The sequence below is a fragment of the Camelus ferus genome, chromosome 16 (genome assembly GCF_009834535.1).
Source record: "Camelus ferus isolate YT-003-E chromosome 16, BCGSAC_Cfer_1.0, whole genome shotgun sequence".
Lineage (NCBI taxonomy): Eukaryota > Metazoa > Chordata > Mammalia > Artiodactyla > Camelidae > Camelus > Camelus ferus.
In genome coordinates, this window is record NC_045711.1 from 13,964,844 (window position 1) to 13,984,226 (window position 19,383).

The following is a 19,383-nucleotide window of genomic DNA, read 5'->3' on the forward strand; positions in this document are numbered from 1 at the left end:
TTGTGAATGTGAAATAGGAATTTCTATCAGAAATTCCGGGCTTGGGGCCCAGCAATGGGTTATAAACAAGCCCTCCAGTTTGAGAACCACTGGCCTGAACAATTCCTTCTCCAGAGGAGAGGGTGGAGAGACTCCCGATCACGGGGCTGCTGGTGCTGGAGCCATGCTGGAGCCTAGGTCCGGGAAGTGGAGTCACTTCCTGCCGTCCTGTGAGCGCCCCTGGGCAAGACCTCGAGCCATGCATCTCTGCTGAGCACAAAGCCCTGCAAACACGTGGTGCTCACCAGGGATTTAAGTTGTACCTATTCCAGCAAGCCTCCGGGTGCAGGAAGCCACTCACCTGCATTTTGCCTGACTGCTGCTCCTTCTTCTTGTCCCCAGTAACCGCAATTGTTGCAAAGTACTGGATGACACGCTTCGTGTTCACCGTCTTCCCAGCCCCGGATTCTCCGCTGTCGATTTAAAAGTAAGTGAGGTAAAGGAGAGCAGAAGGGACGGATGGCGCACTTCCAAGTCATCCTGGTGCAAACGGGTTACTCACGTGATGAGGATGGACTGATTGTCCCGATCTAGAAATGAGGAGGGAAGCAGAACAAAATAAAAAAACAACGAACAGGCAGGGTATACAAATCGAGCCACACTGGGGGTGGGAAGAGCCCGTGAGTTCTAGAACTGGCTTTGCCATTAACTAGCGGTGTGATGCTTTGGTCATGTCTAGTCTTCTTGGAGACCATCTGTGCAGATTTCCCAAATGTGGGATGTGTAACGTGGGCAGTGTGCGAAGCGGACAGCAGACCCCACAGTGTGAAAGTTATTCATGTGCATCAATCTTTAACTCCTCGATAGCACTTTCTCATCTCTATTTTTAACGAAGAAAGCAAGCCTCAGACTCAGAACTCGTGAGAAGCCACAGCTTCTGTTTAGAACTTACGGACACTGGTTGTCATTGCAAATTTCTTTTACCCTTACCTTCCACTTGTGGAAAGTGACAATGGCTTTCCACTTACAGTAGTGTTACGGGTTGAGCTGTGTTTCCCCCTAGATTCATATGTTGAGGTCCTGACCTCCAGTACCTCAGAACGTGACCTTATTTGGAAATTGTTGCGGATGTAATGAGCTAAGATGAGGTTACGATGAGGTCGTACTAGAGTAGGTGGGCCCCTAGTCCAATATGACTGGTGTCCTTATAAAAAGGGAGATTTGGAGGCACATGAGAGAGAACACAAAGTGAAGGGGGAGGTAAAGATCAAGGTGACCTTCCTTGAACCACCGGAAGTGAGGAGAGAGGCCTGGAACAGTCTCCCTTACAGCCCCCGGAAGGAACCAGCCCTGCTGACACCTGGATCTCAGACCTCCAGGCTCCAGAACCGTGGGACAATGCATTTCTGTTGTTTAGGGCACCTGGCTGGTAGGATTTTGTAGCCCTATGAAACTAATACTAATAGTGATATAGTTTTCCTTTTGAAATGGATGTAACGTGAGTCAATTTAAAGAAAGATATTAAATACGCAGAAATGGCCAGCATTGTGACCGTGAGGTGGGAAAGACTGATGTCTGCGCAGCATTGTACAAGAAGACATCTCAGTGTCTTCAGATCTCGGATGCTTCCTTCTACTTCCTCTGTCTGCACCGAGTCAAGTCAGGTGGGAGTCGAGCAGACAGAAGTGTTGTCAGGCATGACAGCGTGACGGTGTTACCACATCTCTCTCCTCCTGCTATTCTGGAAATTTAAGGAGGAGAAAGAGGAGCCTGGAGAAGACAGGCGAAGGGGCACCGCTATGCCCATTTCTCCAACTCTGCCCTCCTAAGTGGCTACTAATGTAGTCTCTCTTCCAAGCATGCCCATGTTGGAGGTTCTTTGAAAGTGGGGCAGGGCATCTCATTGCATTCTACATTTCCCCCAAATAAGCATGTGCTTTGTGTGACTTTGGTCTCCAGCACTGGCTTATGCACCATGACTGGTTGATGGAAGCCACTGTGCCTCTGGCATTCATTCCATCCTGAAATCATCTGAACCTTACTTTGGTCATTGTACCAGTTGGATGATTAATGGTAATCGGGTAATTAACTAAGATCCAGTCCAGTTAAAGGACTTGAGTAATTAACTGAAAACTGTTTTAAAAAATATAAATTAAAGAAATTGACTCACCAGTCAGCATGAACTGATAGGCGTTGTCAGAGATGGAGAAGATGTGTGGCGGGGCCTCCTGGCGCTTTTTGCCTCGGTAGGCAGCCACCACCTCGGGGTTGTACACCGGCAGCCACTTGTAGGGGTTGATGGTGACGCAGAACAGGCCCGAGTAGGTCTGAGAAAATCAGAAAATTCCACATGTGGGATTTATTTTCGCTCGGGGAGGTAGATGGGATAAAGAGATGTGGAGGGGCGCTCACGTAGATCATCCAGGCTGCGTAACGCTCTTTGAGGTTGTACAGCACTCCTGGCTCATGCAGGTGGGTCATCATGGCCATGTCCTCGATCTTGTCAAATTTGGGAGGGTTCATGGGGAACACCTGGTCGTTGTTCAGAGTCAGTGTCTGGGTATTGAGAGGAGAAGCACGTGATGAGTGGGGTAGCTGGTGATCAGTACCCCATGCTACTGGAGCGGTGAAAACAGTGAGACGTTGTGGTGAGACTACCCCATTACCACGGATAACTTTCTGGATCATTTCTGTGCCCAGAGATGATCTGTAAAGAATCATTCTTGATTAATCTATTGCTGCTCAAACTGCATAAGCAATTCTGGTCCAATGCCCCCAAGTCGGTGTGCCATTCTGGGTGCCAGGAGTGGATCACAGGCGTGCAAAGCTCTAGAGCCCTTCAGCTTCAGGGTGGCCAGGTGGGACTCAGGACGGCCAAGGCCAGAGTGGCTTGCTTCTGTTTGCCCCATTTGCTGTGGGTGCTGTGATGATACCGAGCGTGGAATGTTGGAAGAAACTATTTCAGTGTATTCTGTGCATCCTCACCTCCATGCTTCCGCTCACGTGGGTTCCTTGGTCTGCAATATCTACATTGAAATGATGTCTAGCCACCTTCAAAAGTCTTCTTAAGTGCCATCTCGTCCATGACCTGTTTCTGCTCTCCCCTGTCTTATCTTCTCTTTTTGTTTTATTTTTGTGAGTGTTTGTTTTCAGTTTAGTTTTTTTTTTTTTCAGGTAGACAATGCATTCACGTGGTTTAACAACCAGAACATACTAACAGGCGGACAGTCAAGACTGCCTCCCATCTTCCCCCTTCCTGTTACCTATCCTTTCATTCTCCATCCCCACCCACGACTTTTCAAGGCTTCCAGAATCCCTTGCAGCTCTTTTCTAATGGTTAAACCATTTGGACTTGGAGTGTGGTCCATGGCTGAACAACATTTTGAGACCATTCCCCAATTTCCCCCACTCTGTTTTTCCCTCTGGTTGGGCACACAGCTGGCTCTGCACTCCCTGACTCAGGAGAGGTAGAAAACGGGGCAGAAAAGAGAAAGAGCCTGTAAGCCTTTCCAGCCTTGGTTTTCCAGAAGCCTATGTCCTTAGAAGAGTTTTGAGGAGTTTACCAAAAAGATAAAAGGAAGGAGATTTGTTGGAATAGACCAAATCTCTTGAGGAAAGAAGGCCCTTCTGCCCCACTACCCTACACTAGAGGGAGACACCCAAAGTCGCACAAGGGAGACACAAAAGTCTGTGTATCCTGAAGCTCTGGGGACCAGGACTTGTTTCTTATTCTTAGCACATCCTTCATAGTGGGAGAGACCCAATGTGGTACTACTGAAAATGCGGCACAGCTCTGGGGCGGATACCCCAATAATGCACAAGAAAATTTGTTTCTAGCCCTTTGAATAGAGGCTGAAATCGGAAGTTAAATTCAATAACAACAACAACAACAATAACAATAAATCTGTCTCGTACGCTCGAGTTTGTGAACGGTGGTTCATACCTACCATACCTAAACCTATAGGTAGGTATAATTGATAATAGGTATCAATTACATTTTATTGAAATATAATTGACTTACAATGTTGTGTTAGTTTCTAGTGTACAGCACAGTGCTTCAATTGTGCATATATATATTCCTTTCCATTATAGGTTATTACAACCTATTGAATATAGTTCCCGGTGCTATACAGTAGGACCTTGTTGCTTATCGATTCTGTGTATAGTAGTGTGTATCTGCTAGTCCCAGACTCCTAATTTATCCCTCCTCCCCCTACCCTCTTTGGTAACCATAAGTTTGTTTTCTAAGTCTGAGAGTCTGTTTCTGTTTTGTAAATAAGTTCACTTGTGTCATTTTTTTTTAGATTCTACATATAAGTGATACCACATCATATTTGTCTTCCTCTATCTGACTTAATTCACTTAGTGTGATCATCTCTAGGTCCATCCATGTTGCTGCAAATACCTGCCAGGGACTCTTGATTCCTACACTGGATGGTAAACTTTGGGGAAACAGGGACTGAGATTTGCTCATATTTGCAAGGAGGTGGACACTGTGACCTAGACGTGCTGGATGTCCAGTAAGTACTGAATTGAACGGTTCTCTGTAATTCTCTACATTAAACTCAGCATTGCCTCTGGAGCTCCCTCGGTAAGTCACTCTGCAGCCTAGAGAGTTATATTCGATATACTTGCCGACCCAGCAGCAATCAGCAACAATCTTTTCCTTACATAGTCCAACCTCTTCCACCCTCACTGTCCCTTTTCTCCAAAGCAAACATCACAAAACTCTCAAAGCCCAAATCCTTGGGGAAGGAGAGGCAGGAGTGAAGGTGCGCGTAACGGCAGTTTCCCCTTGCGACTTCACTGCAGAGCAGACCTGTGTTAGTCTGGTGCTATCTTCAGCTCCCTCTGCACAGCATGCAATTGCTAATACTCCACCCCAGGGGAAAATGAGGATGCCCATGTTAGCAAGAACACCTGGGATCAACACTTACCCTGTCGTCGAGGGTCTTGACTGTGACTTTGTCATTTTCCCTGCTCTGGATCATACCTTTCACGTACAATTCCTTATCATCCACTGCAAAGCAGGCTTTCTTAGAATCGAATGGGCGATTTTGAGCCTCGATTCTCTCCTTCTCCGATTTCCGCAGGTAGGGAGCTGCTTCTCCAAAAATGGCCATCTCTGCATCAGAGCTCATGACTGCAGGCGCTGGGAAGACCGGGACGGCTGAGTCTGGAGCCTGAGGGACTCTTGAATCCAAAGGGCCCCATCCTGTTATTGCCATTCAGGCAGGGGGCCAGATTCAAAAGCTCTCGGGATTAACCTAGGCCCTGAGGAATCTAGGACCCGGTCTGAGGGCCTTGAGTGGGCAAGTAGGAGTGAGCTAAAGGGGATCGTTTACTGTAGGAAAAAAAGTTTGAGGGGTTGCTTTACTCTCTGTTGATTTTGAAACATCTCTTAGTCCAGCTCCAGGTGTGGAAATCTGAACCAATTAGAGGAAGCCATGCTGAGCCCAATACAGGAGGCCTCAGAAAATACTTCCTTAATTATAGGTCATGTATAAGCCCCATGATCTGTGTCAATCCCAAATCTTCAGAGTGTCTGGAAAGAATGATTGAAATGTTGGTAATTCCTGGTAGGAGTTTCAGACAGCCAGTGGAAAGTAATGACTGGAACGTAAAATGCTTCCACACTTTAGCCAATTACAGGTGACAAGGCGATAGGAGATATTATGGCCTAGTGCCATGGTTCCAAACTTTAAGATGCTCCAGAATTACCTAGAAAGCTTGTTAAAACACAGATTTCTAGGCCCCAAGCCCTGAGTTTCTGATTCAGTAGGTGTGGGGCGGGCCCTGAGAATCTGCATTTCTAGCAAGTTCCTAAGTGATGCTGGTCCAGGGACACCATCCCCCCCTCCGAGAACTGCCAGATTAGAGCCTCCTGACTCTAAGAGTGGTCCTTGGAATGTTGTATCAGCATCACTCTAAGAGTTTGTTAGAAATTTAGAATCTCAGACCCACCCCAGATTATAAAACCAGAATCTGCATTTTAACAAGATCTCCAGGTGATTTCTGGGCATAGTAGAGTTGAGAAGTACTGGGCTTAATGCAGTGGTCTCCAAGCTTTAGTTACATGTAGCAGTATCGGGGTGCGACACACAGTGTTTAATTAGATTAATACACTGCCTGGTGTGTGTGTGTGGTGGGGTATATAAGTGTCTTTCTGCCTCTGCCTTTCTCTCTCCCTCTTTCTTTCCCACATCCTGCCACTCATACCTCCTGTCACTCCCTTCCAAACCATCTCCATCCATTGGTCCTTTTTCTATATATTTTCCCTGCTTAGAAGCTAGAAAATCTGGCTTAATGTCCCAGCACTGAACTTTTAAAAAAAATAGTTATGAGATTGAAGGGGCAAAACCCACAAGGGACCTGCAAGACCTCCCAAGCAGGGCCATTGCCTTCCAGCTTTTGTGCTTCTGTTAAACGGATTGCTTCTAGGAAAATGAAACTTACCCCTAAAATTCCATTGGTTCCCAAAAGCTCACTCCTGATTGGTCCATTTCTAACACCTCATTTGCATTTACCCCTAAAATTCCATTGGTTCTGGAAAGCTCACTCCTGATTGGTCCATTTCTAACACCTCATTTGCATATGGCACAAACTTAATCAAAACCTAAAGCCCTATAAAAACCTGTGTAAACCTACAAATGGGGTCCAGAGCTTAGAGTGTTAACTCCTCTGGGACTGCCGGCATAAGAAACCTGAGTTCTCCAACCCTCCGAGTGTTGCTTGGTCTCCAGGTGGGATTCAGGTTGCTGTAACAAGATTTTATTCTGATAGCTGTAACTACAGTGCTTGTTTGTTGAAATGAAAACTGAAGACAAGTAAACAAAACAGTTGACTGCTAATTGTGTATTGAAAGCAGTAAGAGGTTCCACGACACCGAATAAACCAGCTCTGAGGTTTTCCCTAAGATAAAGTTTAACAGCTCAGCTTCTTCAGTGTTTATCCAAATACAAAAGAAAAAAGTAGAGGTTAGCATTTTCAATGGCAAATCTGACCCAGGCTAAGGCGGGGAAAGCATTTGTAGACAGGGGCTCCGAGAGGTTGGGGCTCTAGGATGACCCCCCATGCTCCTGCTGGTGAGACCCCAGAGAGCCCAGAGCAGGCAAGCAGGAGCGTTCCAACCCAAGTGCCCGTGCTGACCCAAGAGAAGGCTGGGGTCTCTCCAGGGGGCCTGAGAGCGGTGGCTGCAGCCTCCAGCCCATCTCCTGGGCAGCTGTGTAAGCATAAATCCAAGCACAAACGCTATGGGGTGTGGAGTGACCTGAGACAGAGCAAATCCCAAGGTCCCTATTGCCAGCACTGAACTTGACGGAACTACGTAGCTTCTCTGAGCCACTGATTCCACAGACAATGAAGAAGCAAGCCTGGCTCATTTCTAAGGCCCCTGCAGGTTGTGGGGCTTTCTGGTTCCTTTTCCTCATCTGCATGTGCTCCTCCTGCTCCCTCTGGATCTCGTCCCCCACCCTTCCTGACCCTCTGCTTACTGCCCCCACATCGCTTCCCCCATCTCCTCCTCTTCTTCCTTTCTTCCTTCGTTTCTTCCTCTCCTTTTTTCTTTCCCACTCATTCTCCTAAAACTGACCGTAAAATGGAGTTAAACTACACACACGCATCCCCATTTCTCCCTTAAGAAATAGTTCACATTTTTTGAATAAGGCCTTTTATATTTCCTATTAAAAGTGGGAAAACTGAACATTTTTATAATTACCTCTTGGAAAGCACTCCTCCTCCCCCAATCTTACCCTTGATGAAGTTAACTCTTCATTGCTAACTGAGTGTTGTTTCAATATCCCTCCTTGCGATTCTGGGGGGATCTGGTCCTACAGAAAGAGGAGCATCTCCTTCCCTCTGGACCTTATTCAGATAAATTGCACTTTGGTTTGACTTTGGTCCGTGGCTCTGCTGAGCCATCTGTGTGCTCGTGGTTAAGTTTTCATAGTAAGAGACTGGAAATCAATATAGTACCCACAGACAGGGCCCCTGGTCTGCAGCCTCTGTGCTGGTTTAGATTTTCTCAGTTCCTGCCTGGTGGAGAGGAGGAATTCATTCACATTGCTTTTAACGTCTCTGAAGATAGCCCCTACTGTTGAGGCTTAAGTGGGGTTTACTATAGCAGTGGTTCTCAAACTTCAGTTCTCTCAGAACACCTTCATACTCTTATAAACGATCAGGAACCCAATGAGTTTGGTTTATGTAGGTCCAATATTTACAATATTGGAAATCAAAATTGTGAAAAAATTTTAAATATTTATGATTCATTCAAAATTACTGTCAAGTCCATTGCATTTTAACATTAATAACATATTTTTATGACAGTGACTCTCTTTTTCAAAACCCCTCAAAATGAGTGACACGAGTATAACCACTTTTCATGTCTGCAGTTCTTTGTAATGCCTGCTGAACGGAAGATGGAAGGATTTCCATGTCTGCTTCTGTATTCAATTTGTTGCTGTTTTGGTTTTTGTTTTTGGTTAAAGTAGATGTAGAAAATCTTGCCCAGTTACGTAATTTGGAAATGGAAAGGGTATTTTAATTGCCTTTTCAAATAACTGTAGATATTCTTCTTAGGTACTGTACCTAAACTTGACACGTGGTAGTTTTTTAAAGGCTGGATGCAATGTAGAATATGAAACCAAATTAACAAACATTTTGTACCTGTTATAATCTGTTGATCTGTCTTGAACTTTGAATGGAACTTTTACTCATGTATGAATGTCATACATTGATTGCTTGGAAAATACTGGTTTGCTTAGTTATACAGAACTTCCAAATATTGACATTTCATTATGCAATATTAAAAAAAATCACAATCCTTAATATCAGCACTGATCTCATTAGAAAATTGAAATACTAGCAAGTTGTCAAGCTAATGGTGGCAGCTAATGGTTTTCCAAAATTTTAGTGTCGAGGGGTAGGTATAGCTCAGTGGTAGAGCACATTCTTAGCATGTACGAGGTCCTGGGTTCAATTACCTGTACCTCCATTAAAATTTTTTCTTAGTTTTTGGTTGAATGCTCAAATATGTCATTACTAACAAGGATTGTCAGTTATTTTCCTTGAAATGATCAGAACTTTTCATTCCTTTTGGACAAAATGTCTGCCAGATTTCCAAGTCTGAGAAACCATAGTTTGTCCACTAGTCATTCTTTATGTAAAAATGGTGCTTCGTGAATCAACTGGCTCGTTCATCTTGCAACTCAGACAACTGCACATGTGCTTTTTCTTGAGACAACCATCAAAGTCTGGTGTACAGTGGGAGTGCTGTACTAGGACGTCCTGTCCCAGCATGCAGAACATTATAAAGATGTGGATAAGTTTGAGAGGGAATAAAAGTAATAATTTTCACGGCTGCAAATTTAAGTCCTTTAAAATCTTTTCAAATTAAAAAAAATTTTTTTTGCAGTGCCAGTGTATGGCAGTGAAGAATACTATGACTGCTAGTACAGTTTGGTGACGTGTCTTGACTTGTAATAAAGCACCAGAAGTTTTATCCATCCTTGCTTCTGCATCATTAGGTCAACAGAGTAAACAAGGTCTTGTTATGGGTATTATTATGAAAATTGTTTTGATCTCATGTACCTCCTGAGAAGTTCTTGGGCATCTCCAAGGACCCACGGACCACACTTTGAGGGCAGACCATTTGACAATGGTTGCACTATAGCATGAGGGTATCTTGTTGGGTTGCAGGTTTATGATCTTACGTTATTTAGCTTGACTTAGTGTTAAGCATGGTACCCAAAGTGTTAAATGATGATCCACGTCAGAATCGTCTGCAACAGAATCTCTGTGGTTGGGATTGAGGAATCTGAATTTTTCCCAAGGGCCCCAAACACAGTGCCTTTTGGGAGCATTCTTTTCCTTTCTAAAGCCGCTCTTTCCAAAGCCATGGCCTGTCCCACTACTTAGACACAAAATGATTTTAGGCAAATACTTCCTTAATTTTAATAACTGTATGCTTATTTTAAAGTCTGTTACCTTATTTTATAAAGATGCCATCAACTGTGAGATAAACTATTTTGTGTTCCACAAATTAAAAAAAAATAGAGCTAATTACTATACTCCCTTCATTGACTATAAGATGAACCCCAAGTTTAGAGATAGTATTTTGTAAAAAAATGGAGAAAATTAGAATTGATAAAATAAGGTAATATGTGCTTCCCATTTAGAGATTGTGCAATGTCTGTTTATACTAGTGATATAAAGCAGTGTTTCTCACACTTTGGTGTGCACAGGAATCCAACTGGGAGTCTTGGTGAAATGCGTATCCTGCATCAGCAGATCTGGAGTGGACTTTGAGATTTTGAATATCTAAATGTTCAGTTGATGCTGATGGAGATAGTCCACAATTTCACAGCAAGCATATATGGTAACTTTGAAAAACAAATAAAAGGGAAAACAAGGAATCAAGGTAAATAAAATATTAAGTGATTCATAGTACTGCTGTTAAATGGGTATTGCAGAATTTGTGATGGTGCGGTAAGAATGAAGCCTGAAGTTGGGGAAAGACTTCAATAGGTCATGGTCAAGCTATATTTCTAGGCCTCTTAGAAAGACAAGGCTTTCCATCTGGGATCCAAGTCACTGCCGGTTTTGAGGTGGAGATTTTTCTTCTTCCACCCACTACTCTAACCATGACTCAGCATCTTCTAATGTTACTGCCTGGATGGTGCATGAGTTGTATCAGCAGTATTCTTGCAAAGGTGTTGTTCAGCCTTTTTGGATGCCTTCAGGGATAACTTTTATCCATTTGGTTAATTTTTGGAAAATTTGGAAAAATCATTTTGGGCGGGTTTCACGAGCCGAAGATTTTTCTTGCTTGAACCACAAGCTGGCTTTCTGTGACTTCAGGACGTGCGCTTCTCATTCTGGCATTCTTGGTAACAACAGAAAGAGTTCACACTTTCTTCCCACAAGACAACTCTTCAGCCACGTGACGGCTGCTCTGTGTTCACCTTAGCTTTATCTCTTCCAGAGGCATCATCATCTGCTTCTTCCGTGGCATGCTTCTGAGTCTCCTTTCCCATCACGGTGAGCTCACTCCTGTTAATCTCTTAAAGTGTGGCATCCAGACCACATGTCATCCTCCATCAGCATGTGCCCTCACCTCTCTTGACCTAGGAGTCATGCCTGAGGTGGTGACTGCCTTCTGGCAACCTTGTCACATGCTGACTCACCGCTCGCTGTCAAGCGAAGTCCCTCAATCCTCTGCGTGCGTGTGGTTGCTAAGTCAGATCTTGGCCCCATGTTTATGCAACTGTGTTCTGGGACCCAGTGATAAAACCATTTATTCTTGGCTGATAAACTTTGCCTAGTGAGGTCTGATCTGACCCTCGAGGCATGACTCATGGTGTCCCTGGAGATTCTCCCCCCAAGAAAATCCCCTAATTAGCCTCTTCTCTGTTTTGAGAGCTGGGCCTGCTTCCAACCCTGCACAGCTGGGTCCTCTCAACCACCAACTCTGCTCCTTTCTTTAGGGGGTCTTCTAGTTGAGATGGCCACCCCAGTCCCCATCACCCCCATCTCCATCACCACCCTCCGAGTGCTCCCCACCCCCTTTCTGCTGTGAGTCCACCATGATACTGTTCTCAACTTTCATCCCCTATCCTGGGAATTTCTCAGCTACTGTATCTTGTCAGCAGTGGGGTGGTCATGACTTAATTATGCTTTGGTTTCCTCAGTCCTAATTCATCTAGAATTACCTTCAGTGAACACAAATTTCGGAGCGGAAAGTGTTTTTATTACTATGCTGGCCACAGGTGTGAATTGATCGCTTTTTATCCCTCAGCATTATTTGTGAGTAAAGGCACAGCTGAGTGGATTCAGGGGCGCGGACTCTGCTCAAAGAACAGCAAATGTAGACTTGTGTGAAGACTGGATCCTTATCCTACGAACACCTTGTGCAGGGCCAACTAAGTATATTGACCTGGAGCTTTCGTGTCAAGGTTCTGCAGTGTATTTTATACTTATCAGTGTAATGAGCAAATTTGGGAAGCCATTGCACCTTGGGGAAAACCTGCCTATTTTGTAATCTGCCTTTAGAAATACTTAAGCAATTGATTTCAGTTTCATCATTTTCAGCTTCTTATGAGCGCGGCAAGAATGAGAACGTGTAAAACGATATTCGCTAATTTCAATGATTGTATCAATCAAGATGAAAGTAACGCTTACCTTACTGGTTCCCAAAGTGACCGTCAGTGTCCTTCAGGAATGAAGTGTCTTCCTGGGGAGTGATTCCAGAAATCAAAAACCAAACAAAAACAAAGAACAAATGAAGTATAAGGAACTTAAGTAAATCTAGAAACTGTTTATTCTAAGTTTGTCTACATTTAAATAGCTAGACAGTGGATTCTGTGAGATGGAAATAAATATTCCATTTTCTCCCTCAGTTAAATAATCATTCTTTAAATAATTGGTTCATTATAAATTTCGATTACCACTTTTTTTTTTTGAGTATCTTCTGTGTGTGCAAAATACCATGTCAGTTCCTGAAGACTAACAACAGTCTCTGCCCTAAAGGAATGCAAAATTTAGTAAGGGGTAAGAGAAATGCTCAAATAAATCTCTGAACGAGGAAGAATAACACAGATTCTGTAACAGTCTAAATGAAGTTTTATAGGGACTCAGAGAGATGATGCTTCTGGCTGAGAGAAGGGGCCTGTGAGGGGTCAGGGAAGAAATGAAGGAGGGAGGGGAATGATCCAGATTATAACCTGGATGCTTAGACCAGGAGTTGAATTCTTTGGCCAAATGCGAGAAAAGTTGTGAATTAGAGGCAAGACTTCTGTAAGAGGTCTAGGAAGGGCACCCTCAATATTCTATATTCTCTTGGAGAAGAGGAAGATAAGACAGCTGATAACTCATCTGGGACTAAGGAATCTCAGTCCAGGAGTTTATAACCTATATGAAGATCTCAAGAAGCCATAAGAGTCTGAATAATTTTCAATATCGAATTTAGCTTAAACTTCCCATTCACCATACAGTGCTTTTACAGAACCAGGGGAACATGTGAAATACCATTTAGGTAGGAAGAGGCATTTCAGCACTTGATTTACTGCTTTGGTTTCCTCCTTTTTTCTCTTCCTTTTCTGAGTCTCTAATAGTTGCCAGCCATATCCTAATATTCTCACAGATTTCTCAGGTGAAAATTAAATGATTAAGTATTATATTCCGAATCCTTAGTTCAAAAGAAATAAGACTCGGAGGCAGAGCCTCAGTTTTCTAATGCCAGTTCTCTAGAATAGCTGTTGTAATTTCTTTGGGCTTTAATTTCCTTCTGTGAAATGAAACAGATGGACCAGAAAATCTCTCAGATTCCTCTCAGCCCTGTCAGTGTATGACAGAAGGTATTCTGGTGAGGATGGTGGCCAGAAATCAAAGCACCACAAATCTCCTAGGGTTGGAATCCCTCTGGGGGTTGCTACTGCAGTGCCAGACATGACCCAGACCAAAGTCCACGAGGTGCGCCCTGCAAGACCGAGCTAGAAACCGGACGCTAACAAGCAGACTCAGATGCATTCTGAGATAGATAAAAATGCATGGGAGAATTTCTTCCCAAAATCCTCTCCCTGATGATCAGAAATCCTGATTTAAGAAAAAAGTTTAAATAGCCACAAAACTTTCAAATAATAGTTCAAGGCAATCACAGAAGAGCTATCACAATCAGACATGTTTATTTGTTGACTGAATGTTATAATATTGATCTAAACAATTAGAGACATAAGTACGCATTTTATTCAGCTTTATCCTGCAGGTTAATTTTTTTTGTCTCATAATTGCTTATATTCTTGTCTTTTTACTGTTTGTAGAAGCTTCTTAAAAGGCCTTGCCTCCTTGTCTCCCGTATTGCCCTTAACACAGTACCTTATGCTTAGTAGGTCCTCAGCAAACGCTACTGTGTTGCCTTCTCTCCTTGACTGGTAACTGGATCAGTGGTAATCACAGCTACAGGGAGCAAAAAACTGAGCACTGGTGAGCACTTACCTTGCGATGATGTGGTCAGAGCAGTTTCAAGAGTGTGGCCCCCCAGCTCCCTTTATACGTCCCGAATCTGCAAGGCCAGCACTCTTAACTTGGCTATATTTGGGGGATAACCATTTACTCGTTAGATGTAAATGCGTCGTAGCCCTGATCTCTCACTCTTGTTAAGTTACTTGGATAAGTGACCAGCGGAGGCTGATAATGCCAAGTCAGCTGCGTAGGGATTTTGATGTTGGACACAGATCTTTGAGACTTAGAGAGTCCTAGGGGCTGAGTGGAACTGGGGCAGAGTGTGCTAAGAAGGTCAGCGAAGGGCAGAGCGACAGGAGGAATTGTCAAGCAATCAGTGATCAATAGCATGGATGCTAACTCCATCTTATTTACCCCGCAGTGTAAACATGAGACAGTGTGTGCTTCTTCTCAGAAGCTTCCGGAAAACATCTGATTGGCCATGTAACAGCTCCATTCTTATTTATTTATTTTTAGTTAAAAAAAAATCCATTGTAGATGGAAAACTTTTCTAAAATGTATTACATATTATCTTGTTTTATTTAATCTAGTATCTTGAATAGAATTTACCTTTTCCTGCATCACTCAGGGGTCTGGGAAGTGATGGAATGAAGTCGTCAGGGATTTAATAGTTTCTTCATGGATTTTGCCCTGCACTAATTGTTCCTAGATTGCTATGAATTTTCGTGTCTCCTTTCTAGTTTTCATATTTTCACCTTCATGGCAAAATACTCAGCTGTAATTCTTTCTGTGGTTGCAGTGTGTTTGCCTCTACTAGCCCGAGTTTGCTTTTTCTAATCTGCTCTAGACTGGGAAACAGATTACAAAGTTGAGTCACTAAATGCCAAATGAAGTTCTAGAAGGGTCTATTGAAAATACATTGTCTTTGTGACAACTCTTATGATTGCTTGGGGGTTATCAATATCATGCCTCTAGAAAATAGTAGTAGAAATAGTAATAGATTGTACTAAATAAGTGACGTTTGAATATGTGGGAACAACAGTACATTGTAGAATTTAGAGCCGTTGACAAAATATGGTCTGACTTGTTTACGTTGTACATGATCAATGTTTACTGAACTATATTCAATATTTTATAATAATCTGTAATGCAATATAATCTGAAAAAAATAACTGAATCACTTTGTTATACACCTTAAACTAACACAGTATTGTAAATTGACTACACTTCAATTAAAAAAAAATTCCCTCTCCAGTCTTCCAGTGGGTAGTCTTATGTAGGTGAGGCATTTTCAAAGGACAGTTTGCGTTACTCAAAGTGACATTGTGGGCAGAAGAGGAAGACATAGGAACAGGACTTCCACACAGCACTTTCCAAAGTAGATTTGACGGGATGCTGATTCTGAGAGAAATTAAAAGGTCCCATGGTGAAATGAGTTCAGGAAATGTGGTCAGCTCTGTCCCCTGTTGAGATTCACCATAAATATGAGCATGTTAAGGAATCTGAGAAGCCTTTCGGTAAAGAATTACGAAGAAATTTTTTGTACCTGGTGATTTGATGTTGGAGCACCATCTTACTCTCTGCTCTAGAAAACAAGAGGGGAAGGCTGAAGGCTGCAATCCACATGGAAGTTGTCTCTGTTTCTTAGCACCATGTGGCCTAAAAGAAAGCAACAGAGAGCTATGAGGCATAAACACAGCTGCTCTGATTCAAGGGACAGCCTTTCGTATGTAGCAGACGCTCAGTAAGTTTTGTTCCTGTGAATGAGCAAATCGAGACGATGTATGGGGAATCTGTGTTGAAAAGAGGGCTGGACTGATAAGGCAGAAAAGAACAGACTCAGTCTCACTTCATAAAATAGTTTACATTTTTTAAGAACTCACCAGGCACCATATTGGCTTTATCCAGATTGGCTTACTTGAGCTTCATAATAGTTTTTTGAGGTAGGTGCTAATATCATTCCCATTTTTATGGTCAAAGAAATTGGGCCACTGAGAGTTTAAAGTAACTTGCCCAAGGCCACACAGCTAGTAAGTGGCAGAAATGGGATTCAAATCCTCTCTGGCTCTAGAGCCAATGCCTATAACCTTTTACTTTTGCAAGCCCATCACTTTTCAGTGCTGGCAACAGGGAATGAAGACACGACATAGGGATACTGCTCCAAAGGAGGTGATAATGGGCACGAGGAGAGAGTACATAGACATGAAAAGGATAAAGGACTTCTCCAAGGTTAACTTAAGTCCAAGATGAGTGCACTTCATAGAGGATTAGAGGTGTGTATCATGCATTTGAAACCCATGAGGTATTCTGTGTGTGTACAATATTATCAGAGTTGTTTTTAATGATAATGATATTGCTTTGGAAGAGAAAAGAGATCTGAAGGGGAGTGGTGACTGTGGAGATAATAATAACCTTTTTGTGGTACTTTCCACTTTACATAGCATTTTTGTATATTTTATTATTTAATATTCTCTGTAAGTCTTAGGGGGTTATACTATTTATATCATTATTATTCCCATTTTCCAAATGGGGAAACTGAGGCCTAAGGGGGTTAAGTGATGGATCAAAAGGACCCACAGCTAGTATGAAACAGAGGCAGAACTGACATCCTGGGTTGCTGATTCCAAAGACTGACTTTTCCCCCTTTCCTCTTCTCTCTCATGAAGGAAGCAGACTTTAAGAGAACAGGGAGGTCTATTACTGTTTGGTACAATCTATTACTATTTCTGTTACTATCTTCTAGAGGCTTGGTACATGCATTTGATAACTACAGGGGATGGAAAGTTTAAAAAGTAGATCCCAGAAGATGAAAGTTACTTTAATGGAGAATTTTTCTTTTAAACATCAAGATAAATTTCAGAACACTTCAGTGACAAAAGATTTAGTCTACTAAAGAATCCGCTTGATAGCTACACATTTCAGACCATGAAGTTAACATTAGGCTAGGGTCTTAGGGACTGTGGTTAGAAACAAGGCTTCTGAGGGTGTGTTTCAGGAAGGAGGACCTGGCAGGGTTGCGGTGGGGTTGGGGGTTATATGGAAGTGAGGCTGGAGAAGTGGGCTGAGCCTGTCTCTGACAGGCTGCCAATGCCCAGGGAAGGAGTCAGGACATCATTCTGAGATCACTGGGGAACGTTGCAAGGTTTTTGAGCAGAAAAGTAAATATATGTATCTATATATATCTATACATACATCTCTCTATATACACACATCTCTCTCTCTCTCTCTTTCGATATATATATGTATATAGAACTAATGATAGGATATATTGGAGAAGGGAGAACCTGGAGTCCTAGAACCACTTAGCACCTAAATTTAAAATATCTCAGTGTAAAACTTGCTGAGATGATTACACAGGCTCTGATATGACTTATGGCGGTTGGTGGGCAGTTAAACAGTTAGAATTAAGTCCTGGATGTCCCTGTGAATTCAGATCTGGGTTAAAACTCTCCATTAGCACCAGAGGGCTGGCTTTCACAGTCGTTGTGCTGTTGGATCTCCGAGTCCATCGTGCAGATTGCAGAAGAGCATTGTGTGGGCTTGAAGTTTTCTGCCTCATTGTCCCATTTAGGAGTAATGAGAACCCTGGGAGGTGAAAGGAATATGTTGGGCCAATATAAGACCTCTCTGAGCTCTAGGCTTATTTTTTGAAGCCCTACCTATGGTATATCAGCATATTAAAATCCACTCGATATATATTAAAAATGAAAGTAATATCTACTTGCACTGAATACCAAAAATAATCATGGTGTCAGATGGAGAGGGCCTGGATTAAGTAGTACAGAAATGAGATTTAAAAGTAAAGAGAAAAAGATTGTACTGTGTAGCACAGGGAAATATATACAGGATCTTGTGATGGCTCACAGCAAAAGAGAATGTGACAGTGAATGTATGTATGTTCATGTGTAACTGAGAAATTGTGCTCTACACTGGAATTTGACACAACATTGTAGAATGATTATAACTCAATAAAAAATGTTTAAAAAAATAAAAGTAAAGAGAAAACCCAAGGGTTGCCCTGAAGGCAGGATCCACAGGACTGGTGATTGCTGGGTTTGAGGAAGGAGGAGGAAACAGCGAATCCTGCCCTTCATGCAGCCCTCATTTCAGCCTGGAAATCTAAGGGCATGACAGCAGCCCAGGGGACATATGGAAGGAGAAAAGAAGAGTTTAGATTCTGGACAGATGGAGGTTGAAATGATGCTGATGTCCCATCAGTAGGTAGAGATAAAGGTTCTGAGTTTACAGGAGAAGTCAAGACCGAAGATACAGGTCTGTGTGTGTGTTTGTTGGGGGTAGGGGTTGGGGGGTGTCACCCATATGGAGGTGACAGCTGAACTTATTAAGGAGGTTGAGTTCTCAGAGAAAGGCTGCATGTTTAAGATGTGGGAGGAGGAAATGAAGATGGAAAGGGTGGAAAAAAAAGGGTCATTCTGTGGGTAAGTAAATACCTGAGTGAGATCTTGTTGGAGTTGGAAGAGCCCGATGCATCTATATTTCACTTCTACCATTTACTGACTGTGGGAACTCACATCACCTCTCTTGGCAACCGTGTTATTTTCCCCTTCAGCTGCAAATCCAGAAAGATAATTCTATGTCTGCCCAAGTCATGAGGATAGTGTGGGGATCCAGTGTGATACTGTCTAGTGGTGGTTCTCTGTGAGCTATCTGTTTCCAGCCCTTGCCTAACAGTATGTTTCGATCTGTGTCAACCTTGTGCTAAATAATCCATTAGCACAAAGAACATGAGCAATGTGGACTTGACGGAAGATTTTGCGGAGGAGACTGGAAGAGGATTATATTCCATACCATAAAGTATTCGAAGTTTCCATCGGAAATGTGAGCTCTACAAAGTCCAGTTTTCTTTCACACTGATGCAGGTGGTTTATTTCCTTTTTCTGCTGAGATATCTCCCCTCAACCCCTACAGGTACTGCGTTGTTTCTCTGTTACGTGGAGCCACTTAACTCTGCCACAGACCTGCATTCCTGTTCATCTGGTTACTCAACAAAAGTCCTCAAGTAAAGAAGAGCATTTTCATCCTTAGACAGTTTGGTGACCAACATTTTTACTCACATTTTTCCTTTTAGGGGCTCCATCTTTATCCCACCACCATCCTGTGGTCCACAATGCATGTGTCTCTACCATCATCCCATCTCTCCCAAGCCTGAGAGGAGGTGTGTCAATGAGAGTTTTCTCCAGTCTTGTTACAAAATCATTTTGTCAACTCTAAAGTGAAGGGAACTTTATTAATGTCAAAAGAAGTCAAGGGAGGTGGTATTTTCAAGAGAGAGGATATAATAAAAGCTTTACAGAGAAGATGGAGAAAAGGAGGACCAGGAAAAGGGCACTGGGTTGGTCAGAGAGGTGAATCTGACGTTAATGTCAGCAGGATGGTGGGGGTGGAAGCTCTGAAGGCAAGGATTAAGGAGGGCAGGTGTTGAGGAGG

General features: G+C 42.9%; 1 protein-coding gene across 1 annotated transcript in view; it reads right to left on the reverse strand.

Annotated features, from left to right (window-relative positions):
* Positions 1-5,120, reverse strand: part of LOC102507296 (myosin-13) — a 45,411-nt gene extending 40,291 nt beyond the window's left edge. The window contains exons 1-5 of the mRNA XM_014552593.2: positions 4,917-5,120; positions 2,392-2,535; positions 2,150-2,306; positions 542-569; positions 341-452 (exon numbers count right to left, since the gene is read on the reverse strand). Coding sequence (XP_014408079.2) covers positions 341-452; positions 542-569; positions 2,150-2,306; positions 2,392-2,535; positions 4,917-5,120 — 645 coding nt within the window. The remainder of the gene's footprint in view (positions 1-340; positions 453-541; positions 570-2,149; positions 2,307-2,391; positions 2,536-4,916) is intronic.
* Between the last annotated feature and the right edge of the window lie 14,263 nt (positions 5,121-19,383).